Source organism: Caretta caretta, chromosome 9 (assembly GCF_965140235.1).
Source record: "Caretta caretta isolate rCarCar2 chromosome 9, rCarCar1.hap1, whole genome shotgun sequence".
Lineage (NCBI taxonomy): Eukaryota > Metazoa > Chordata > Testudines > Cheloniidae > Caretta > Caretta caretta.
In genome coordinates this window covers 7,708,244-7,734,355 of record NC_134214.1, presented here as the reverse complement: position 1 = coordinate 7,734,355, position 26,112 = coordinate 7,708,244, and the positions used below count along the sequence as shown (strand labels likewise).

The 26,112-nt window shown below is 46.6% G+C and overlaps 1 protein-coding gene across 2 annotated transcripts in view; it reads left to right on the top strand.

Annotated features, from left to right (window-relative positions):
* Window positions 1–2,073: 2,073 nt before the first annotated feature.
* Window positions 2,074–26,112, top strand: part of RNPEPL1 (arginyl aminopeptidase like 1) — a 31,362-nt gene continuing 7,323 nt past the window's right edge. Inside the window, exons 1-6 of one of the 2 annotated variants that reach the window (XR_007358562.2) lie at window positions 2,074–2,985; window positions 13,032–13,172; window positions 13,782–13,933; window positions 16,208–16,324; window positions 18,124–18,359; window positions 25,884–25,997. Coding sequence is in view for 1 of the 2 variants with exons in the window: in XM_048865096.2 (XP_048721053.2) it covers window positions 2,224–2,985; window positions 13,032–13,172; window positions 13,782–13,933; window positions 16,208–16,324; window positions 18,124–18,359; window positions 25,884–25,997 (1,522 nt within the window). In the remaining variant the exon portion in view is untranslated. The remainder of the gene's footprint in view (window positions 2,986–13,031; window positions 13,173–13,781; window positions 13,934–16,207; window positions 16,325–18,123; window positions 18,360–25,883; window positions 25,998–26,112) is intronic. The other variant, XM_048865096.2, reaches the window with a different exon arrangement.

Here is a 26,112-nt window from a genome sequence, read left to right as displayed (position 1 = left end):
CATACTACACACACAAACAGACCAGAAGGAGCGCTGGTAGGGACAAGTGGAACTGGGCCTGGTAGTGGTGGCAGTTTGGAGTAGGGTGGGGTGGGGTGTTTGAACTGGGACAGTTGGAACTAGGCAGGTGTGAACAGCTAGTCAGGAAGTAGCAGTTTAAATGGATCTGTGGATCTGCATTAGTTTGGAGTGACAGGTCACGGGAGAGTGATGGCTTGTCTACACTTGGAAGGCTACAGCTGTGCTGCTGTTGTCTACCTACACCAATGAGAGGGGTTCTCCCAGCGGCATAGGTAATCCACCACCCCAAGAGGCGGTAGCTAGGTCTACAGAAGAATTCTTCCATCAGCCTAGCATGTCCACAGGAGGGGTTAGGTGAGTATAGATACATTGCTCAGGACTGTGGATTTTTCACCCTCCTGAGTGACACAGCTGGGCCGACTTAACTTTTTAGTGCAGACCAGGCCTAAGAGTTTGAATTTGCCGTGTGGAGTGAACTTGAGAGAGGGAGCTGAGCCATGGGGAGTTGGGGCACCTGGGAGGGAGAATGAGAAATGGCTGGTAAGAAAGGGTCTTTTGGAAGGGAATTTGAAAAGGGGACGATGGCTGGGAGCAACAGATGGGATTTTAGGGCTGATTTAGGGCAGCTGGGACCGTGACAGTTGGGGTTTGGTTGTGGGGAGTGATGGTCTGACTGGCAGTTGTTGCAGAGGACATTTGAATGGGGTTTTGGGGAGGTGACAGTTGGGAATGGGGATGTTTGAATGTGGACAGTTGGGAAGGGCAGTTTGAACTGGGGACTGGGAGAGCTGGGACGGGGTGCAGCGTGTTTGTCTGTGCAATAGTTAACAGACCGCAGGGCAGAGCGGGTGTGAAGGACAGAATCAGAGAGGCCTTGCCGTCATCCTCAGGGGACCGTGGGCAGCGGCCAGGGTAGCATTGCTGTCACTTGGGTTTGTGTCCTACTGACCCCAGCAGCGTAAATTCCTCTCTGGGAGACAGTAGGCTCTGGGCAGATTAAGGGGTCTGGGCAGCCCTCCTGGAGGAGGGAGGGATATCTGTGTAGCTGGTGGAGGCAATGTCTGGGCTGGCTCCTGTAGGAGGGGGTGTCTGTGTCACAGGGGGACACTGGGTCAGGGCTGTTCCCTGCAGGGAGGGAGCATCTGTGTGGCAGGTGGACATCAGATCACGGCAGTCCCCCTGGAGGAGGGGGGCGTCTGTGTCACGGGTGGACAATGGGTCTGGGCTGCCCATCTAGAGGAGGGGGACAATTGTGTTGTGGATGGACACTGGCTCAGGGCCATTCCCTGCAGGAAGGGGTGTCTGTGTCAGGGGTGGGGGACATCAGTGTGGCGGATGGACCCAGGGTCCGGGCCGTTCCCAGGTGGAGGAGGGCATCTGTGCTATGGGTGGACGCCGGGCGTGGGCTGTGCCCCTGGAGGAGGGGGTTCTGGGTGGCAGGTGGACGCCGGGCGTGGGCTGTGCCCCTGGAGGAGGGGGTTCTGGGTGGCAGGTGGACGCCGGGCGTGGGCTGTGCCCCTGGAGGAGGGGGGTCTGGGTGGCAGGTGGACGCCGGGCGTGGGCTGTGCCCCTGGAGGAGGGGGTTCTGGGTGGCAGGTGGACGCCGGGCGTGGGCTGTGCCCCTGGAGGAGGGGGGTCTGGGTGGCAGGTGGACGCCGGGCGTGGGCTGTGCCCCTGGAGGAGGGGGGTCTGGGTGGCAGGTGGACGCCGGGCGTGGGCTGTGCCCCTGGAGGAGGGGGGTCTGGGTGGCGGGTGGACGCCGGGCGTGGGCCGCCCCCAGTAGCCCACTCCAACCCTCCCAGCCATGCCAGGGGTTGGTGGTGCCCCCTGCAGCGGGGTCCTTGGGGAGCCAAGCATCGGCCTAGCGCCCCCCGCGGGGCTCCAGCAGGGGGCGTAGCCGCGCTACGATCCCCTGGCTCCCGGCACGGTCCCTTCCCGGGCGCCCCCTGGCGGCCGCGCCCCGCCGATCGCTCGCGCCCTCCGGCGCCCCCTGGCGGCCGCGGCCGGGATGTCCGTCCCCGGCGCCCCCTGGCGGCCGCCGTCCCCTCTTCTCCGTGCTGCCGGCCGGGTCCGGCGCTCCCGCGGGCCGGTGCCGAGCGGGGCCTGCGCGGCTCTCCTCCCCCCGGTGCCCTCGGCCGCGGGGCCGCCCGCCCATGGATTTCACATAGCGGCCGCCGCCGCCGCCTCCGCCTGCGCCGCTCTATGGCGGCTCCGGCCCCGCCCGGCCTGTGCTGCTGCCGCAAGGGGCCCCCGCCCGGGCCCGAGGCGCCGCCGGCCCCGCCGCCGCCGCCCCCGCCCGAGCCCCCGCCGGACGTGGCCTCGGCCTCGAGCTCGCAGCTCTTCCGCCTCCGCCACCTGCACCTGGGGCTGGAGCTGCGGCCCGCGGCCCGCGCCCTGGCGGGCTGCCTGGTGCTGGAGCTGTGCGGCCTGCGGGCCCGGCCCCGGGCCCTGGTGCTGGACACGCACCCGGCCCTGCGCGTCCTCTCGGCCGGCTACCGCCGCGCCCCGGCCGGGGAGGGGCCCTGCGCCTTCGCCTTCCCCGCGGGCCCCCCGCCGCCCGACCCGCTCCCGCCCTGCGGCCCCGCCTGTGCCCTCACCCCGCTCCTGCCCGACCCCTCCACGGGCTCCTCGCCCTCCCTGTCCGCCCCTTCCACCGCCTCCACCCCGCTCTCCGCGCCTGCCACCCCCGGGCCGGCCCCTGGCCCCGGGGCCCGGGCCCAGCCCGCTGACCTCCCGCCCAGCCCCCTGCCGTGCCCCTCGCCTGACTTGCCCCCTGCCCCCGCCCCGCCGCCCCCGCCCTTCCCCAGCTTCCCCGACCCCTCCGCCGCCCCCTGCCCTCTGGTCTTCAGGGTAGACCCCTTCACCGACTACGGCTCCTCCCTCACCATCTCCCTGCCCGCTGCCCTGCAGCCTCACCAGCCCTTCCAGATCATCATCCGCTACACCACCGCCGACGGCCCGGCCGTAAGTAGCCTTTCCGAGCCCCTGCCAGCTTCGCTCGACTGTTTGTCCCCCCGTCGAGGGGGTGTCTGGGTACCCGGACAGGCAGCAAAAATACCAGCGGCCAGGTGGGAGCCTGGTGGGAGGTCGAGTCTGTGCCCTCTGCTATCTTCCCAGACGTACAGAGACCTAGGCCGCGATTTCTCTCTCCTTTTGCCAGGGTAGAGCAGAAGGTGTGGCTTGAAATAGTCTTCACTGCCAGGCTGTGCTTTGGGGTTTTGTGGGCTTTCTCCTGGGCTTTTGTCTGGGCCCAGCCAAAAGGACTGAGCCCGTCATTTCGAAGCATTTGTTTTTGTGGATGGTAGCGGTAGGTGGTTTGATTTCATGGGAGTGGCAGTGGATCTGGTTTCCCATATTGGCAGTTCACCGTCTTGTTATCCATATATCGTCCTCCGAGTGGGTAGCTCTTCAGACACCTACGAAGACACAGTGGTCGTCTGAGGCACTTACGGTCTAGGTTAGATGAGCCACAGCTTGACCCAGGGAGAGATGACAGCAGACAAAGTGGAGTTGTAGGAACGAGGGGGTGACTACCGTATGTAATATCATGAGGTTACTTATTTTCACATTATTATTTTTTCGTTTTTGACCTATAATTCACTATCTGTTAAGTTGGTGTGTGCGTGTGGGCTGGCATTAGAGAAAATCAGAATTTCACTGCTACGTTATCCTGCCATTTTTCTGATTACCAGATGGTCTGTGTGTAAACAGCAGCTTTCCCCTTCCTACTCAGCTTGCTCCTTCTGATTCAGTGTTTGACATCTCTCTTCGCTCAACAGGGGCATACCTCAGGATGTGACACTGAATAAACAAGTTTCAGAGCCTTCTTCTGAAGCACCAACCTGTGATGGGTGCCAAGGCTTTTTACAACACGTGCACTAACTGAGCCACTTGCTCTTTCTATGGCTCTCAAAAGTTGATACCCCTGTTCATTGCCACTATGGGCATAAGCAGCTGAGTTACGCCTTTAAATTGAACATAATTGTTGGCAAGTGGTGTACGCTCAGACAGGTCTACACTAGAATGCTTTGCCCATATAGCCGTATTGGTATCTGTACTGCCAAAGCACTCCTTGCTTGTTGTGGGTATATCTTATTTTAAGCCCCAGCTGCAGTTTTGCAAGTATAACTGCGTCTACACTAAGGGCTTTTGCTGGCACATGTGTTTGGTCACAAATCACACCTCATAGCACCCTTGTCTATGCCAGCTATGTCTGTAATGTGGACCCGGCCTCGGTTCCTTTCCTTTTCTGCCTCATTGAGAATGCTTCTGAGCAGGTCGGGTATCTGCTAGTAAGCCAGAATACAGTGGACTTTTGCCAAATGTTTGCAAAAATTAGGCTTTATGTAGCCAGTTACATTTTGGTAAACGATCACAGGGAGCTGGAATTGTTATGCTTGCATTTAATACACAATTCAGGCATGAATAACAGTGTACCAGTATTTTGGGAAGACATTCTATTGGATGTGTATGGCTGTGGCAGTGTTTAATTGGATTATAACACAGTATGCTCAACAGGCCCACCTAGTGGTGGCCCCTGACTGGCTAATCTGCGTGGGACTTTTTCCTGCAGTAAAGAGAGATCTTTACAAATTTTGCTGCTCATTTTGATTCCCACAGTTCCTGTAACCACTTGGACCCTGAGCTTTCAGTCAATACCCAACTGATATTGAAATTCCAAGGGATGATGGAAACAAACATATCTAAGCAACCACTGGACTTCATTAAATTAAGCTAAATTCAGCGCTCTCTAGCTGAAAAGTACAATATCCATTTTCTTTGTATTTGGCTGTAATACGAAGGTACTATGCTCACTTGGCCTGCCTATGTTCCTTTGCAAAATGTAATAAGGTCTCGAGGCTTTTGGGAGACTCGCAAAACTTTTATAGTCTAATGCGATGGACGCGCTCATTTTATCTGATGTGACTTACCCTTACCTATCTCAGCTTGTTTGTTTAGTATCATGTGCTGCATCTAGTGTAATTGTTTTAATTGCTGAACATGATTCAAACAGAAAACCTAAGGGGGGAAAAAACCAGAAAAAATCAGTTTGTGGCAAAATAATCTAGTAGACAACAAAGAGTAGGTGTCACATGCTTGTGAAAAGAACAGATTTCCAGGTAGAAGTGATTTACCAGATTTCTCTCTCTCTCTCTATTTTAGGTACTTATCGGGTCTCCATTCATTTCTATAGTACTTGTGCACCTCACAACCTGCACTGAGGTAGAGCAGTGCTATTATCCCTTTTGGACAGAAGGGGAATGGAGGCACAGAGAGACTAGGTGACTTGCTCAAGTTCACGCAGGAAGCCTATGTCAGAGCTGGGTATTGAACCTGGGTCTCAGATTAGCACCCTGACCACTGGACCTTCCTCTCTGTATTCCTCTTTCTATAGTGCTTCACATGCAGTCTCTGTAATCTTGACTTTAGAGTCTTTAGCTGGGGTGCTCTACAGACTTTTCTCATTAAGTCCCCAGCTACCGGGTCAGGAATGATGATCATCCTGGAAATGTCCCATGAAGAGCCATCTCTCTGCCTGATTTAGAGCATGCCAGAAAATAAACAGCCATGTTGCCACTTGAGAAAGTGGTTAAAATTCAGAACACAAAGAAATTATTTTCTAGTGGCTGTGATCGCTGTCTCTGTCAAGCCCAGATTGTCTGGTAGGCTTGTATCAGATTACCACTGCTCACCATGTCATGAAATTGGCAGTCCCTAAGATAAGGGTTCCCATGAGATTTGCCATGTTGATACGATCAGACCAGATCAGTTTCATTGTCCTGCCACTGATGTTGCTTGATGCCTGATGGTATGGAAGAAAAACCTCCAGAATGCACTTGGCCAATTGCACATTTGCTGCATGTGGTAGCAGGCGGTGAGAATGGGGATTCTCTCATGACAATGACAGGCAATAGGGCATAAAATTACCTAATCACAAAGCATTTCTAAAGCACTGTGAACACTGGTATCTAGGTCTTATTATAGATTATAAAACTGCAAAACCCCTTGGTGGTCTAAAATTATCCAGCCACTTAAAAATTTGACTCAGCCGTGGCAGTGAATTGTATATGTTATTTGCTACTTAAAATGATGATTCCTTTTGGTCTAAATGTGCTGATATTTCAGGTGCAGTTCTGTCCTGAGAAGTGGCAGTAAAAATTGGCCCCACAACTCCAGATCAAATTTGCTGAGCTTACAAGTAAGAAAAGAGTATCTCTGGCTGTCACCCCAGGAACTCTACAACAGTATATATATTCTGTCTTGGTTGTTCTTGTAGAGCTCCTCACGGTAGCTTCGAAGTACTGAAAAGGTAAATTAGATCTACGTGCTGGTTCTGGGAGCTGATTCCACAGTCTAGTCATCTGGACTGAGAATGTTTTATCTTGCTGCTGGATTTTGCCAGCTGCCTTATGCCACAGGCAGAATTGTCTTGGGTCATGGATGGTCTCAGACGTAGTTGCATCCTGAGCCAAGACTGTTGACATTAGAAGTGCACTGAGACCTTGGGTGATGTTCTCTTATTGTCTCATCCTGCTTATGTGGGCTGCCTTGTTCTGCATGAGCTTCTGCTTTTACACTTGGATACAATGTATTGCAATAATCTAGTCTGGAGATGACAAATGCATAGATGCTGTGTCCAGACCCTCATCTGGATTCTCCAGTCCCATCATCATTGGTTTGGCCTTTCCTGGATTGAGTCCTATTGAGATCCAGGAAGTACTGCTAAAGGACCTTCTCCCAGCCTAAGGGGAGGATCCACAGGTCCGGGATTCCAAATAATTGCGGGGGACAACTAAGGAGATAACAGGAACGGGAGAGAAGTTAAAGGGTTAAACGAAGGGAACCTGACAGGCACACCGAGCAGAGAACCCCAGAGAGTGCTCACTGCTCCTTAAAGGTGTCAAGGGAGCCAGAGGATGCCGCTCAGAGGAACTCTGCCCGGATGTGTGAACAGGCTGAGGAACGGAAATAGGTCCCACGGTCGCAAGAAACCCCGTCGGCCAACCTCCTCTCCCTGGTTTTGTAGATGGCCATTTTGGCCAGGGCTAGGAGGAGGTTGACAAGGAGGTCCCATGACTTTGTGGGGCCATGGATAGGGAGTGCGTAGATGAACAGGTGGGGGGAAAAGTGCAACCAAAACCGTAATAATATATCCAAGAGGAGCTGGAATAGGGGCTGCAACCTGGTGCACTCCAGATATACATGCGCCAGGGTCTCCCTCACGCCGCAAAAGGGGCGGGTGTCTGGGAGGGGAGTGAACTGTGCCAAGTACACACCCGTGCTCACGGCTCCATGAAGGAGCTGCCAGCTGATGCCCCCAGCGGGCCTCGGGATCAGGGTGGAATATAGGCTGGCTCACGGGGGTTCCTCACTCTCCAGAGGTGGCAGGATGTCCCGCCACCTCGTGTCAGGGCGGGACGTGAGGGTGAGGAAGTGAAGGGTGTGGAGCATGAGCATGTACAGATGTTTCTTTGGCGAGGTCTGGAACCGAACTGGCTGCAACTTGTGTAGCCGACTCACGGTAAAAGGGCGGGGGCCCGATGAAAAGGTCCGGAGGGCCTGGGGTGGACGGTGGGTGGGGTGTGCCCTCTCACAGGACCTGGTCGAGGAAAACCCAAGCAGTGGGCAGCAAAGCGGCCCTCATTTCCTGAAGTATGCGCCGGGGAGTATGAGGCCTGGAGAGCCCCATGCGCTGAGCGAGTGTCAGGGGATCCAGCCAGTCTCCCTGGTCATAGTCCAGGAGGTCTCTGACTCTGGTGTGTGAGGCAGCTATTCTTTCTCCTGGGGCTTTTCTCTTGCAGCCTTTTTGCTCTCTTTCTGATTGCATTAACTGATTCTGTTGAAATAGAGTTATACAAAGCCTGTTTTCCTAAGGATATTGTTGGCAGCAGGGAGTGGTCTCGCTTTTGCTTCACAATCTCAAAGCCACATTGTGTTTTCTGACTTGCACATTGTCATAAATACTCTGCAAGCCAAATTATGCCTTCAGTTAACATCTGCTCCTCAGCCCCATCATGTCTGAGCATATGCTGTCACTTACACTTTTTCCGTCTTATTGGCACCAGAGCAATTGAGTGGTGGGAATGTGGTGCCATTGTTTATTATTGTTTTTAGTGTAGCTCTACACTATGAGTACAGGTGAGGCTGTGTTCAGAGTGATTTGTTTTCACTCTTTATAATTGTCAATACATTAGTAAACTCCTCACAAACTCTCTTCTCTTTGCAGGCTAAATAACTGTAGATTTTGAGACTTCTCTCTCATAGAAGTCCTACCTAGACTTAAAACCATCTTCATTGCCCTTCCCTGGATCTTTTCAGTCTTTGCAAGATCTTTTTAAGATGATTTTTTGCGGAGCAGGGACTGTTTCCTCTGAGGCCCCTAGTACATTTGTGGGTGGGGTTATTAAATAATGTTTCAATCCAGCATAGAGGTATCAGCAGTAAGGTAGCATGAGAGGCTAGAAATATCTGATTGAAACATGGAATATTCTACGATTCTATGGAATTGTGTTGCATTTATTTATTTGGCTTTAGCTGTCTGTGTTCAGCTGTCCATTATTCCTCATGCAGATCTGGCAGGAGCCAATATAGTTTTATGGTGGATGGCTCTTAGGGGACAGCTGGGAGATTAAATCTGCCTTTCACAGAGCATTCCAGTTCCTTTCTGGGGCTGTGTTCTGTTAGGGAACTATGATCTGTATGCCACCTTCACGCTCCAGGAGCAAGCGTGTGTTAAGCTCAGCACTACCCTAGTGGTGTGTGGACTGCATACAGTAGTGAAGTGTGTTGAAGTGAGGGGAATTCAGCCCCAACCTTTCAGGACTAGAGATGTTCTGCAAAAAAATTTTCTTTGTGCCATTCCGGGGAAAGCAAATTCTACTTTACCTCTCCAGCTGTGACATGTCTCTGACTTGTCATTTACTATGTTGTCATCCACTGTTGTTTTCTTTCCATGACAATGGGACAAGCCAAGGTTTGCATTTCAGGTTATAAAACTTGTTAGTATTTCCTCCTCCCTGTGATACAGCGTACAAGTCAACCTGTGTTCAGACAGCTGACTTCTGTACCATTTCAGTTTCCTAGTTCTTCCTACATCCCTGAGTGACACTTCACTCCCTGGTCCCCAGGTGTGGCTCTCTTTTACCCAAGTCCTCTGTATTTCAGATGGGCAGTTCAATTGCTTCCTATAGATCTGAGATTCATGTTTCAGATGGAGCAGCCCATTCCTCACCACAGGTCTGAATGCCGACCCTGCCGAGAAACTGGCACACTGGTGGTTTTTCGGTGGCTTGACCACTAATAAATACAGTATCAGCTGTAGGTTTCAAAGCTGCAGAAAGCTCAGCTATCTGCCTTTGGGGCGCACGACCAATAAATATAAACTCTTATCTGGTTCAGTAAACTATGAAGCTTTGTGCTGCTTGCTTGAGATGCAGTGTCCGTACCCCACTTCTCTTCCGTCCATGTGGAGAGAGAGAGCCAGACTGTGGGAAACCCCCTTTCTTTCAGTGGAGGGTACGGTGACCAGGCCGCAAGTGTGAAAAATCGGGCTGGGGGTGGAGGGTAGTAGGAGCCTATATAAGAAAAAGACCCAAAAATTGGGACTCTCCCTATAAAATCGGGACATCTGGTCATTCCAGTGAAGGGAATTGGGCAAAGCAGCCATCCCCCTGTTTCTCTAAGGTAGGGGTGGCTGGGTATTTCACACACCTGGAAATGTCTCTCGGGGAAGCCACGACTGGGTGGTAAAGGAAGGAGCATGTGTGAAGTGGCTATGGGGAAGAGTGAGGTTTTTTCCAATCTCAGGGGCAGGCGGCAACACAAGCCGGGACATGGCTGTTTGTGGGGTTAGTTGAGCCACCCCTCAGTAACACCGTGCAGTATAGGGGGATGTGATGGTGGGGTAGACGGGATATTCTTCTGAACAGGATTGGAATGGTCTGTTGTTGTAGGATATGTGTTGATTGTAAGATGATGTTGGTTTATGTAACCGTATGAGATATTGCAAGTTTATACTTTTTTATTGTTAACTATGTTGCAGCTAATATGTTGTGCTGAGTAATGTTGTAGTGTGTTCATGTTACAGAATATTGGAGATGGATCCTTGAAAAGGAAATAGGATTTTATAATTTATTAATTGGTTGGTTTTACCTTTGCATATATTTGTGCAAATCTAAAGTTGAGAGAGGGCTACAAGTTGGAAGGGCGTATTTAATGAATGATGAAGAGTTATGTGGCAGTGAAGAATGGACTAGATCCTTTCACAATTTTTATTTTTTTAAAGAAAATGTAATATGAATTCTTGGGCATTAAGTGGAGGCCACTGAAACACGCATCCAGCTGTAGTTCTTTTTTAAATGTATTTTTTATTTGGGACTTTCCTTGGTGGTGGTGTGTTTGTGTTTTTTTTACTGAGCTGTTAGTATAAATCATGTTGGTGTGTACGGCCTATAGGAGGGGAGCTCCGCTTCAACAGAGCTTATGAGGTGCACCAGAGTCAGGCATCTTTTTTGCAGACCTTAGAAGTCCATCAGAGGCATGTGTGTTTCCCCTGGTTCGGGGATGTGGATAATGGAGACGGGGAGGATTTCATCTGTGTTGTAAGTTCTTTCTTTTAGAACATTTAGAAAATGCTAAGAATTTAAACCAATTTAAAAAAATATATAAAAGGTCCTGCTTGCTCCCCCTAATTCCCTGTACTCCCCTCTATACCTTCCCCAGCCTGTGCCTCCCAGGCTACGTTAGCTCAGGTTCTATCCAGCACCTGTAGCAGCATAGCCTGGAATTAGTAACTGGTCTGTTTACAGTGGCCCAAAGAGACAGGACTATCCCTTTATATTCTGGTTGGAACTGAGTTCCCCGATGTGACTCGGTAGTAATAATCCTGAGGCTAATGTGAAGCAACAGAAGAGCTTCTCTCTTTCCATGCGGTTCTTAGCCTGCCTGCATGCAATGGGGGTATTGCAGGTGAGACAGAAGAAACCGGTGCTGATTGCTTTGCTGGATACCAAAGATCCTGTTGCCCATTCTGTTTAAAACAAAAAAAAAGGGCATTGCGTCAGTGCCATTGGCCAAAATTTTCTACTCTTTGAATGTGATGTGTATGCTGTGTACCCCTCTGTTTGGCTGCTGCCCATGTTTCCCCGGAGATGGCTGCATTTCAATGGTGCTGGTTTTGCGGACCAGTAGTCATAGAATCATAGAAATGTAGGATTGGAAGGGACCTTGAAAGAGTGTCTAGTCCATCCCTCTGTGCAGGACCAAGTATACCTAGACCATCGCTGACAAGTGTTTGTTCAAGCTGCTCTTAAAAACCTGTATTGACAGGGATTCCACAACCTCCCTTGGTAACCTATTCCAGTGTTTAACTGTCCTTCTAGTTAGAAAGTTTTTTCTAATATCTAGTCTAAATTTCTCTTGCTGCAGATTAAGCCCATTACTACTTGTCCTACGTTCAGTGGATGTGAAGAAGAATTGACCACCTTTCTCTTTATGACAGCCCTTAACAGATTTGAAAACTATTAACAGGTCCTTTTCCATTGTCTTTTCTCCAGATTAAACATGCCCAGATTTTTTAACCTTTCCTCTTAGGTCAGATTTTCTAAATCTTTTAAAATGTTGGTTGCTCTCCTCTGGTCTCTCTCCCATTTGTGTATATTTTTCTTTAAGTGCAGTGCCCAAAACTGGACACAGTATTCCAACTGAGGCCTCACCAGTGCCGAGTAGAGTGGAGCAGTTGCTTCCCATGTCATATATGTGATATTCCTGTTAATACATCCCAGAATATTAGTTTTTTTTGCAACTGCATCACCTTGTTGACTTGTATTCAGTTTGTGATCCACTGTGAAGCCTTCTCTACACTAAAGGGAAAAGTCGATCAAAGCTACGCAATTTGAGTTACGTGAATAGCGTAACTCAAATCGACATAGCTTAGATCTAATTACTGTGCGGTCCACACCACGCAATGTCGACGGGAGACGCTTACCTGTCAACTCCCCTTACTCATCTCGATCAGGTGGAGTACAGGAGTCAATGGGAGAGCGATCGGCGGTCGATTTAGCAGGTCTAGACCTGCTAAATCGACTGCCGATGCATCAGCCACTGCAGCATTGATCCTCTTCGGTAAGTGTCGACCAACCCTAACCATCAGATCCTTTTCTGAAGTACTGCTGCCTAGCCAGTTATTCTCCGTTTGTGGTTGTGCATTTGCTTTTTCCTACCTAAGTGTAGTACTGCACTTGTCTTTGTTGAATTTCATCGTGTTGATTTCAGATTTTCAGTTCTTCAGTCTAGGAAGGTCATTTTGAATTCTAATCCTGTCCTCCAAAGCATTTGCAATCCTTCCCAACTTGGTGTCATCCACAAATTTTATAAGCGTACCCGCCACGCCATTATCCTAATCATTGATGAAAATATTCAATAGTACCAGACTTAGGACAGACCCCTGCTGCATCACACTAGATATATCCCCCAATTTGACAGCAAACTATTGATAACTATTCTTTGAGTATGGTTTTTCAACCAGTTATGCACAATTTGTTCTTGACAAATCCATATTGGCTATTACTTATCACCCTGTAATTATATTTACACTGTTTTAACCTGCTTTTGGAGGCTTGCACTACTGACCCCATATGTTCTTATTTTTTAACATCAGTACTACATTTTACTCAAGGAGAGAGTTTTTTTCAGGTTTGGCAGGTGATTACTCCACAAGAAAATCCATATTTCCGGTTATTGCAGGGCTTGAGCTGAGTGGGGTTATGGTTTGCTGTGCACTGCGCTACGTAGCCAGATAGTGAAAGAAAATTACTCTGTTTGGATAGCCATGGCAAATGTATGGCGGCTGAAATTATTGGAAGTGGAAATATGCATTACTCCAGGAGTATGAATGGAGAATCACTAACTCCCTTTGATTCTTTCAGCATACCTGTTAATTTCAGCTCCTCTGCCCCGTGTATCAGTTTTGTTCCTTTTTCTCACCTCTGCTCCATCTGACATTCCAACAGATCTGGTGGCTGGACCCAGAGCTAACGTGTGGCAAAGCCAAGCCGTTTGTCTTCACCCAGGGTCATTCAGTGTGTAATCGGTCTTTCTTTCCCTGCTTTGACACACCAGCAGTGAAATGCACCTATTCAGCTACGGTCAAGGTGGGTAACTCCAGTGGCTATCTTGGGTAGGAACAACACAGTGCTACAGTGACAGCTAATGAGAGAGAAGAAATGGTGATCTGGTAGCAGACATGAGACTTTGGGTCCTCCCTGAATGGAACCAGCATAGCCATTTTGAAGCAACTCCCAGGCCTTGCATTCCAATAGCCAGGGTCCTCTGGGACCATTTGTTCTGCAGTGCATATTATGAAAGAGGAATTAGATTGGGTGGTAACTTCCAGCAATGGTTTTTGAGGGGTAACCCTCCCCAGTGATGACTAGGCAGTGCACAGTTCTGAAAAAGCTGTACCAGGTAATGTGATCTCTTGTGTGGATGGAGCCCCTTGGTATGTGAGCGCTCCTGGAACACCAATTGCCACATGTACATTCTGTAATAGGGTTAGTCGTGGTCACTTCAGACAGCTTATCCAGATTAAAAACAAAAACAAAGATCTGACCTTACGCTGTCTCTTTCTCTCTATATAAAATGTTTTCCCATCGATTAAATTACATCCTTCCAGGATAAGTATGACCTGCGAGTCTGGCCCCTTGGCCCCAATCATCTCAGCCTGTTGAGCCAGCTTAAGTAGATGTGTGTTGATGTTTCAGGCCCCTGCGGGTATCCAGGTGTTGATGAGTGCCACCCAAAGTACCTACTTGGAGCAGGAGGGCATATACCAGTTTTATATGGAATATCCAGTTCCTGCCTACCTCGTGGCTCTGGTGGCAGGGGACCTTGTATCTGCAGACATTGGCCGCAGGTGAGATTGGCAGCGAGCTGCTTCTACTTTATTCCTTGTGTTCATATAAAGCTGTGTTGGGGGGTAGGGCAATAGTGTGGGTAAGGGTTAATGCTGCATATCGTGCTACCATCTGGGAGTGAGAGCTGTGACCCTTCAGAGAGCAGGAGGTCTACTTGGGTATAAGAAACTCCACAGAATTGGATTGTGTGAGCTCTTCGGATGGTCTTTTTGTCCTGGGTTTGTACAGTGCCTACACACTGGGGTCTCTTCCAAGACTGGGGCTCCTAGGCACTGTGATCATATAATAACACATTATTGCTGTTATTTATTTGTATTAGGGCTGTCGATTAATCGCCGTTAACTCACGCGATTAACTCAAAACAATTAAATCCTAATTAAAAAAAATAATCACAATTAATCACAGTTTTAATCTCCCTGTTAAGCAATAGAATACCAATTGAAATGTATTAAATATTTTGGATGATTTTATACATTTTCAAATGTATTGATTCAGTTACAACACAGAATATACAAAGTGTACAGTGCTCACTTTATATTATTTTTTATTACAAATATTTGCACTCTAAAAATGATAAAAGAAATAGCATTTTACAGTTCACCTCATACAAGTACTGAAGTGCAATCTCTTTATTATGAAAGTGCAAGTTACAAATGTAGATTTTTTTGTTACATTGTTTTGTTTTTGAGTGCAATTATGTAACATTTTAGAGCCTTCAAGTCCACTCAGTCCTACTTCTTGTTCAGCCAATTGCGAAGACAGACAAGTTTGTTCACATTTATGAGACATAATGCTGCCCGCTTCTTATTTACGATGTCACCTGAAAGTGAGAACAGGCGTTCGCATGGCAATTTTTGTAGCTGACATTGCAAGATATTTACATGCCAGATATGCGAAACATTCGTATGCACCTTCATGCTTTGGCTACCATTACAGAGGACATGCTTCCATGCTGATGATGCTCATTTAAAAAAATAATGTGTTAATTAAATTTATGACTGAACTCCTTGGGGGAGAATTGTATGTCTCCTGCTCTGTTTTACCTGCATTCTGCCATATATTTCCTGTTACAGCAGTCTCAGGTGATGACCCAGCACATGTTGTTTGTTTTAAGAACACTTTCACTGCAGATCTGACAAAACGCAAAGAAAGTACCAATGTGAGATTTCTAAAGATAGTTACAGCACTTGACCCAAGGTTTAAGAATCTGAAGTGCTTTCCAAAATCTGAGAGGGATGAGGTGTGGAGCTTGCATTCAGAAGTCTTAAAAGAGCAACACTCTGCTGTGGAAGCTACAGAACCCAAACCACCAAAAAAGAAAATCAACCTCCTGCTGGTGGCATCTGACTCAGATGAAGAAAATGAGCATGCGTCGGTTCGCACTACTTTGGATCGTTATTGAGCAGAACCCGTCATCAGCATGGATCCATGTGCCATCAGCATGGAATGGTGGTTGAAGCATGAAGGGACATATGAATCTTCAGGGCATTTGGCACGTAAATATCTTGTGATGCTGGCTACAACAGTGCCATGTGAACACCTGTTCTCACTTTCATGTGACATTGTAAACAAGAAGCGGGCAGCATTATCTCCTGCAAATGTGAACAAACTTGTTTGTCTTCGCGATTGGCTGAACTGGGGACTGAGTGGACTTGTAGGCTCTAAAGTTTTACATTGTTTTGTTTTTGAATGCAGGTTGTTTTTTTAACATAATTCTACATTTGTAAATTCAACTTTCATGATAAAGAGAGAGCACTCCAGTACTTGTAATGCGGGAACTGAAAAATACATTTTCTTTTGTTTTTTACAGTACAAATATTTGTAATCAAAAATAAATATAAAGTGAGCACTGTACACTTTGTATTCTGTAATTGAAATCAATATATTTGAAAATGTAGAAAACTTCCAAAAATATTTAAATAAATGGTATTCTATTACTGTTTAACAGCGTGATTAATTTTTTTAATTGTGTGACAGCCCTAATTTGTATGTGTTTATTACTTGCCGTCATCTAAGCTTCCGTGTTCCTTGTGATGGGTACATCTACTTGAGTCTTAATAAATTGTAAGATCTTTGGGGCAGCGACCATCTTTCCCTGTGAGTCCATGCAGTGCTTAGCACAGAAGGGCCCTGATCCTGACCTGAGACCTCTCTATTCACTACTGGAATACAGATATGAAATAAAAGTGTGGTGGAAAGATAAGGTTTTATTCTTTTGGAGAGGGAATTAATTCTGTTTGAATTATTGGCTCCAATTTTCTGCTTTGTTGCAGGAGTAGGGTGTGGGCAGAACCTTGTCTGTTGCCAACAGCCATCAGCAAGCTGTCTGGCATGGTGGAGAGTTGGCTGAGTGCTGCAGAGAGCCTTTATGGCCCCTACATATGGGGAAGGTGAGTTCAATAGAATTCTTCTGGATACTCATGACAGGAATATAGTAAAGCAATGTAGAAAATGGACATACATGATGGAGTTCTATCTGGCAGGCCTGATAAGCATCTCAGGAGTGTATGGTGTGGAGTTAATAATTGACTGCAGAGTCTCGGTTCAGCGGTGGACCTGCTTTTGATGAAGGTCAATGCAGAGGATCAAACACACAAACTTGTTTTTCAGTTTAGTTTTTCAAAAGAAAATTACAAGAAAATCTATAAACACAGCATACATATAAAATAAAGTCTTTAATAACACACGTTATCTATTCAGTACACTTATAGAACATGTATTGAGCAGTATGTAAGTTCTGCACAATAAAATACTACAAGACATTAAAATAAAAAGTGAAGCTCAGCTGGCTAGAATTGACCTTCAGCAAAAGCTTAAAGGATGTGGCACAAGAGCAAAGTTCAGTACCTTCTAGGAAGCTGCAGACAATCTGAACGAACTGGGCTTAACCAGTTCTAAATGATATGCTGACCTCTCAGTGGTTTATTTTTTTTCTTTTGTGAGCAATCAATATAATTCTTTATACCATATTTCCCAGGAGACTTTGGAATTTTCAGCCGAGTTGAGAAATTATTTTTCTAATGTTTGCTAAGTCCCACTTGACTTCATGTGTCATCCTGCAGTATTTAAACCGTTTGTATATTTTGCTACATGATCTTCCTCTGGATTTGTGTAGCCTGTGTAACAACGTGAAGGCAGATGATAAAAGTTCCTTCTGTATTTGCCGACATTCATTTTTGTTAAAGTGGAAAATGTCTGTACTTCAACTTTCACCGCATTCCACTTGTGAGGGGGAGTGGTTCATGCTATGGTTAGATGATCAATCTCTGAAATTCAGAATATCGCAAAAAGGAAGAATATGGAGGAAGGAAGCTTCATTTATTCAAAACAAGAACAGCAATCCCCCAATCTCCCTCTTTCATTTTTGCTTTGGAGAATCCATTTGTCTCTCATCGTTTGGTATTTGTACTCGTGATCATCTGGGTGGGCAGTGTTGAGGACCGGAGCTTTCTGGACACTGGGTCTTTCCTGTGGAGTGGTGAAGTCCTTCAGAGGTGCCATGGCACTTTGTGATGCAACTTTCCTTCCTCTACGGACTAAGCCAGAACTCTCTCCCTGTTTCCTTCATTTCAACCCTTTCTTTTTACTATTGTTTTATGTCCTTGGGACAAGGTGGGCTTGAACCTCACCTAGCCAAGTGTAAGAGTCAATACTGTGCTTGGAGCCCAATCTTGCAAGGTGTGAAGAGCCTTCTGTGAGATACTAAATGCGCTCATCTCCTACTGAAGTGGGAGTTGATGGTGCTCAGCACTTTGCAGGGGTGGGTCCTGTACCCCCTATAACTGATTGTTGGAGTTCAGTCTGACTTTGATTCGAAGCCTTGGTACTATTAGTCTATCAGTTTTCAGGGAATTGCTTTTGTTCTTGGAGTAAGCTATATGCACAGGGCTTTTGTATTTCTTTGTTAAGAATAGGCAGGAGGAAAGTTTTCCTACCCACCAAAGCTGATTGCAGTGCTCTCTGATCATGGGCCAGTGCTGATCACTTGGTGGGGGAGATTGGCGGGTTGCTGCAGTCTGACCTGGAATGCATTGACTAGAGGGCTCAAGTAATGAGTTAGGAGGTGAAATGGGGAAAACCCATTAGCCCTCAAGTAAGCTTTCCTTCAACAAAACTTCCGTGTAAGCTTGGATAAATTAAAGTAATTTGACTCCTCTGGCTTCTCTCTTTCTGTCTCCCTCCGTTCCAGGTATGATATTGTTTTTCTTCCTCCATCCTTCCCCATTGTTGCTATGGAGAACCCATGCCTGACCTTCATAATCTCTTCCATTCTGGAGAGTGATGATTTCCTCATCATCGACGTCATTCATGAGATTGCCCACAGCTGGTTTGGCAATGCAGTCACCAACGCCACGTGGGAGGAGATGTGGCTGAGCGAGGGGCTGGCCACATATGCACAGCGCCGGATCACCACCGAGACCTATGGTATAGATGTTGCGATTTTTTTTGTTTGACATGTGTGATTAATGCTGTACTTCTCCCAGCTCATGGGAAGAGGGTTAAGGAATATTTGAGCTTTGAGTAAAATAAGAGGAAGGAGGCGTGCAAAGATTTGACTTTTAACCACTTGGAGCTGAGAATTGGGATTTTGAAGTCCTAATATAAAATATTAGTGTTGGGAGCTCAATAGTGTCATAAAACAACTAGAACATTGCTGTTAATGCTTCTGGTTCTTTTTCTTACTGTTCGTGAGCATACCCCACAGTGGATTAGATGAGCGTAGCACCCTTAATTCTGAATCTCTTTGGTTTGATTTGCTTTGGGCCAGGGTGGATTTGATTTAAATCATTATTTAAATCACTAGTCTGGAAAACTCGATTTAATCATGGTTTTCTACATAAAAGTGCATTCTTGTTGGTTGTTATAACCTTAATATATATTCTTCACAACTCTGAGATAGATGTGGGTTTCATTTTTAGAAGGTACACACTATACACTTTTAAACAGTGATTTATTTTGAAAACTTTTCAGATTAGTTTTACAGATATATCAGAAAATGAATGATTGTTTGGTTATTTCATTTACCAAAGGTAATTGAAGCAGATAGTTATGAAGTCATTGGGAGGTGAACTATCTCCAAATCAACAGGTTAATCATTAATATTTGGAGGATTTTCTTGTCATGCTGTATTAGGAGGAGAACATCACCAGACAGACATTTAAATTGTTTTATTTAACTAGAACAACAGCGTTAAGTATTCTGGATTTTTTTCCTTCAACAGCAAACATATAATATTTTAACAAAACAAGCCTATGTCCCTCGCTTCTCACATTTATCTCCAGACTTCTTCTCCTTGTCCAGATCTATTCTGCCCCCAACAATCTTCTATTCATTGAACTTTTTGAAACTTTGCACTTTTAGAGAGAGTTAAGGGATTGACTTTGTGTACACAAATTTGCAGAGGGACAATAGAGTTGAGGTCTGTTATTTCTCACCTCTATATATTATTTATTTATTTTAAAACATTTTTGCTGTTAACAAGCATGTTACCTCTGGAGACACAAATCCACAGTTTGAGAACGGTAAAACTAAGCATCTCTGATGGTATCTTCTAGACTGAGCACTGGGTCCCATTGGGTAGATAGAAAGATTAACCTAAATAATCTATACAGAAGCCTGTGGAACCCCCATAAGATTGGGTCCCTAATCCATGAACTATTGGAACTCATTTAGAAAACGTTTCTTAAACATTACACAAATATATTGTCTTATACTATAGAATTGGAATTTATAATCCCCATTCCATGGTGAGATATCTTTGAGCTATAATGTGTCTTAATTAAGACTATCTTGAGATAGGTTTTTCCCCTCAAAAATCCAATTTAAATAAAAAAAAAATCCAATTTTTTTTTTTAAATCATTGATTTTTTTATCCACCCTGCTTTGGGCTGATGTCACACTGGATACCATAAAACTGGTGTTCCTATTTGTGCTTCAGCCAAAGATCTCAAAGAGATTTACATGCAGTAGAAGGAATTGTTGTATTGGATCAGGCCAGCGGTCTCTCTGTAAACTCTGCCTGACCGTGGCTAGTGACAGATGCTTCAGAGGAAAGTAAAAAAACTTGTAATTACTTATGGGATAACCTGCCCATGGTGAAGTTTCTTCCTAATTGTCCTCAGTCAGTGGCTGGCTAATGCCCTGAAGTATGAGGGTTTATATCCCGTAAGTTAGCCTATCAAATCTAACTCAGGTTGGTCTCACTGTCCAAAAAAAATCAATATTTTTTTTTATCCCGCTAAGCCCTTGGCCTTCGTGCTACCTTGTGACAGTGAATTTCACAGGTCAATTATGTGTTGTGTGTTTAAAAATAGTGTTTCATTTAATCATTTCTTAATTTGTCGTCTTTCAATTAGGGATGTAAAATGTTAACTGGTTAACCGGTAAGCATTAGTCTTACTGGTTAATCTGCCTTAACCGTTAACCCCAGCGCTGGCCGGCCCGCCGGCCCTGCACCAGCCCCAGCTGCACTGGCCGGCAGGATTGGCCCTAGCCACTTAATCGGTTAACCATTTAAATGAAATATTTTTAATTGTTTAAATGGTTGACTTTTAAAACGGTATTTACATCCCTATCTTCAATTTGACCGGCTTTCCCTTGCCTACCCTTTAGGAGAGAGGGTAAGCAGGAGTGCCCAATTTACCTTCTCTTCTGGTCATTATTCTGTGTACGAGTATCCTATCCCCTCGTATGTTTCCTCTCTAAACTAAACAGTCCCTTTTTATTCAGTCTTTCCTAGCAGCCTTGCCATGCCTATAATCAATTTTGATGTCCCTTCCTGGTCTCCTATATCTTTTTTTTTTTTTTTTTTTTTTTTGAGGTAGGTCTACCAGAATAGAGCTCTAGGAGAAGGGATGCCAGCAGTTTACAAAAAGGCATTCATTATAATATTTGTCAGTGTCCTTTGGATTCCATTGTAACCTTTTGTTCCCTTGTTGGACTGCCATTATGCACTGAACAGACCACAGTAATGCTGAGGTTCTTTTCTGAGTGGTCACAGTTACATTGGTGAAAGACAATCTGTCTGAATAGTTCAAATTATTCGTTTCCAATACCCATCTCTATCTCTGAGGGGTAGAGGAAGACTCTTGCTGGTTTCAGTCTCTTCTCCTCTCCTTCCTTTAGAACTTGCTGCTGCAAAAAGCAGTTGTTTAGGGCGTTCAGAAACTGCTCTCCTATATGTTGTCCTGATGTGACAATTGATCATTTTATATGTGATTAATATATAAAGTCACCTGTTATTGCTGTTTCATTAGACTTAGTTGCCTCTTTGAACTCCCTCCTCACTGTTTCCCGAACATCCTTTTCCTGACCAGGAGGCCAGTAGTATAAACCTATTTGTAGTCTTGTGATTTAGGATTTGTATCTATAGTCTAGTGCAGTGTTTTTCAAACTTTTTTTCTGGTGACCCAGTTGAAGAAAATTGTTGATGCTCGTGACCCAACGGAGCTGGAATGAGGGGTTTGGGGTGTAGGAGGGGCTCAGGGCTGGGGTTGAGGGTTGGGGTGCAGGAGTGAGGGCTGTGGGGTGCAGCCGGGAATGAGGGGTTCAGGGTGTGAGAGGTGGCTCAGGGCTGGGGCAAGGGGTTGGGGTGCTGGAGGGGGTCAGGGATTTCGGCTGGGGGTGCAGGCTCTGGGGTGGGGCCAGGGATAAGGAGTTTGGGGTGCAAGAGGGGGTTCCAGGTTTGGGGGGGGCTCAGGGCTGGGGCGGGGGATTGGGGTGTGGGGTTGGGCACAGGCTTACCTCCGGCGGCTCCCGGACCATGCTGCACCCTGGAAGCAGCCAGTAGCAGGTCTAGCTCCTACGAGGAGGCGCACAAGTGGCTCCACGCGGCTCTCGCCCACGGGCACATCCCCCCGCAGCGGTGCTGACCAGAGCTACCGTGACCCAGTGCCTTACATTCCGCGACCCAGTACTGGGTCACAACCTGCAGTTTGAAAACCACTGCTCTAGTGTATGGTCCTCTCCACTCAAAAACTGAACCTCATTAGATTATGTGGAATCTTTTAGGTGTATAGTACAATGTCACCTGACTTCTCATAGAATCATAGAATATCAGGGTTGGAAGGGACCTCAGGAGGTCATCTAGTCCAACCCCCTGCTCAAAGTAGGACCAATCCCCAATTAAATCATCCCAGCCAGGGCTTTGTCAAGCCTGACCTTAAAAAGTCTAAGAAAGGAGATTCTACCACCTCCCTAGGTAACGCATTCCAGTGTTTCACCACCCTCCTAGTAAAGAAGTTTTTCCTAATATCCAACCTAAACCTCCCCCACTGCAACTTGAGACCATTACTCTTTATTCTGTCCTCTTCTACCACTGAGAATAGACTAGAACCATCCTCTCTGGAACCACCTCTCAGGTAGTTGAAAGCAGCTATCAAATCCCCTCTCATTCTTCTCTTCTGCAGACTAAACAATCCCAGTTCCCTCAGCCTCTCCTCGTAAGTCATGTGTTCCAGACCCCTAATCATTTTTGTTGCCCTTCGCTGGACTCTCTCCAATTTATCCACATCCTTCTTGTAGTGTGGGGCCCAAAACTGGACACAGTACTCCAGATGAGGCCTCACCAATGTCGAATAGAGGGGAACGATCACATCCCTCGATCTGCTCGCTATGCCCCTACTTATACATCCCAAAATGCCATTGGCCTTCTTGTGAACAAGGGCACACTGCTGACTCATATCCAGCTTCTCGTCCACTGTCACTCCTAGGTCCTTTTCTGCAGAACTGCTGCCTAGCCATTCGGTCCCTTGTCTGTAGCTGTGCATTGGGTTCTTCCGTCCTAAGTGCAGGACCCTGCACTTATCCTTATTGAACCTCATCAGATTTCTTTTGGCCCAATCCTCCAATTTGTCTAGGTCCCTCTGTATCCTATCCCTGCCCTCCAGCATATCAACCACTCCTCCCAGTTTAGTATCATCCGGAAATTTGCTGAGAGTGCAATCCACACCATCCTCCAGATCATTTATGAAGATATTGAACAAAACCGGCCCCAGGACCGACCCCTGGGGCACTCCACTTGACACCGGCTGCCAACTAGACATGGAGCCATTGATCACTACCCGTTGAGCCCGACAATCTAGCCGACTTTCTACCCACCTTATAGTGCATTCATCCAGCCCGTACTTCTTTAACTTGCTGACAAGAATACTGTGGGAGACCGTGTCAAAAGCTTTGCTAAAGTCAAGAAACAATACATCCACTGCTTTCCCTTCATCCACAGAACCAGTAATCTCATCATAGAAGGCGATTAGATTAGTCAGGCATGACCTTCCCTTGGTGAATCCATGCTGGCTGTTCCTGATCTCTTTCCTCTCATGTAAGTGCTTCAGGATTGATTCTTTGAGGACCTGCTCCATGATTTTTCCAGGGACTGAGGTGAGGCTGACTGGCCTGTAGTTCCCAGGATCCTCCTTCTTCCCCTTTTTAAAGATTGGCACTACATTAGCCTTTTTCCAGTCATCTGGGACTTCCCCCGTTCGCCATGAGTTTTCAAAGATAATGGCCAATGGCTCTGCAATCACAGCCGCCAATTCCTTGAGCACTCTCAGATGCAACTCGTCCGGCCCCATGTACTTGTGCACGTCCAGCTTTTCTAAATAGTCCCTAACCACCTCTTTCTCCACAGAGGGCTGGCCATCTACTCCCCATGTTGTGATGCCCAGCGCAGCAGTCTGGGAGCTGTCCTTGTTAGTGAAGACAGAGGCAAAAAAAGCATTGAGCACATTAGCTTTTTCCATATCCTCTGTCACTAAGTTGCCTCCCTCATTCAGTAAGGGGCCCACACTTTCCTTGGCTTTCTTCTTGTTGCCAACATACCTGAAGAAACCCTTCTTGTTACTCTTGACATGTCTTGCTAGCTGCAGCTCCAGGTGCGATTTGGCCCTCCTGATTTCATTCCTACATGCCCGAGCAATATTTTTATACTCTTCCCTGGTCATATGTCCAACCTTCCACTTCTTGTAAGCTTCTTTTTTATGTTTAAGATCCGCTAGGATTTCACCGTTAAGCCAAGCCACCTGCCATATTTACTATTCTTTCGACTCATCAGGATGGTTTGTCCCTGTAACCTCAACAGGGATTCCTTGAAATACAGCCAGCTCTCCTGGACTCCTTTCCCCTTCATGTTAGTCCCCCAGGGGATCCTACCCATCCATTCCCTGAGGGAGTCGAAGTCTGCTTTCCTGAAGTCCAGGGTCTGTATCCTGCTGCTTACCTTTCTTCCCTGTGTCAGGTCACTGCCTCCCAGATTCCTGTCCACTTTTGCTTCCTCCACTAATTCTTCCCTGTTTGTGAGCAGCAGGTCAAGAAAAGCTCCCCCCAGTTGGCTCCTCTAGCACTTGCACCAGGAAATTGTCCCCTGTGATCTAATCCATCTTTTCTGTATGGTTTATAGTCAGGTATTACATTATTCCCTGACTTTGTCATTTCACCATGGTCTCATGTCCAGGTCTCTTTCACCACAGGCATTCTAGTTCATTTAACTTGATCTTCTAGCTTCTCCCATTGCTAGACTCTTACAGATCTTATTTTATTGCTGTATGGCTCTTTATTAAACTCCTCTGTCTGACACCCTATTTCTTTTCCAGACAGTACCTCTCATCTTAGCCCTCTTCCAGTTCAAATTATTCTTTCCAATACATGTTACTCTTCCCATCTCTATCTCTGTGGGGTAGAGGAAGATCCTTGCTGGTTTGTCTCATTCCTCTCTCCTTTAGAACTAGCAGTTGCAGTTATTTATGTACTGTCTTTTTACTAGATAGATACCTTTGTATTACTGACATCCCTAGGTCTTTGCCCAATTGGAGTGCTCCTCTACACCAATTGGGTCTTCCCCGGCTCCGAGTTGAAAAAATGGGCCCCAAATCTTATAAATTTTCTGTGCTAGCAGTTGGTTCCACTTTGATTTAATGTAGAGCCCCCCCATCCCTCCTGTACTGGTTCTTCCTCCCCTCCCACCCCCCCAAGTTCCCCAGGACTGGATACATTTAATTCCTGTCCTCCTTCTTTACATAGCCCTTTCCAGACACTGAAAAACTGTGACGTTGCCCCTGTGTAGCTGACTCTGCAAGTGAAATTGGAAACCTTTCAGAGAAAGCTCCTGTAGAGGGCATGGACTTAAGTCATTTTCTTAATCAAAAGTTAGCTTTTAGGTCCTCTCTCCAACACCTCCCTATGTCTGTGAAGGTATAGGTGAGATCACTTCACTCACCAAAAAATTTCAGCCGGCTGTAGGGTGAAAGCAGCAGTGCCTTAACAGCACAGAGCAATTCTGCACAGAAATTAGGGACAGGAAATGTAGAATAATTTACCTAATTTCAGCTACAGGGGAGACAGAAGGAGATATAACTTGAATCAGAATTTGGCTAGGAGACTGTAGGTAAAGCCCTTACTGCTTCAAAAAGAGCCTAGCCACACTTTGTCGGAACGTCTCTCTAGATTTCCTCTGTGAGATGCATATCCTTCAGCAGTGTCCCAAACAGGCTGAGGTACTGATGAAGTACTGAACCATAAGAAAAGAGCCCACTACTCTACTTTCAATATCACTTCCTGTATCACCTGGGTGTTCCTTGAAAGTTTCCCATTCAAAGATTGCCCAGGTACCACTCTGCTTGGCTTGTAAAATCTGTTCAGATAAGAGCCTGCGGTGGGAAATCTAGTGTAGTTTTTCGTGTTGTTTAATTCCATAAGTTCCTTTTGTTTCAGACTGATACGTAGCCAGAATTCAGAAATACAAAGTTTCAAGTTCAGACTTCCATTGCAAATATTTTTCACTAATTGCAAGGGTTTTCTATGGTTGGTTTCCCTGTAAAGTACTTTCATGTGATTTTTCTCCTGTTGTGATATTTGTCTTTCACTTTCCAGTAGTCTGTATCTTTTACATGTATCAGTGAGGCAGTTATCTGCCTGCAACTGGATAGTGTGTATAATCTCTCTCTCTCGGGGCAGGTGCTGCCTTCACATGCCTGGAGACCGCATTCCGTCTTGATGCCCTCCACAGACAGATGAAGCTCCTTGGGGAGGACAACCCTGTTAGCAAGCTTCAGGTTAAGTTGGAGCCAGGTACGGCTGGTTCTGGAACTGCTGGGAGTTGGTGTTGCGAGAAACAGCCCAAATATTTAAATGCCTAAATATGTACTCAGGAGTCTAAGTGTAGACACCCAGTTTTTTAAAATCT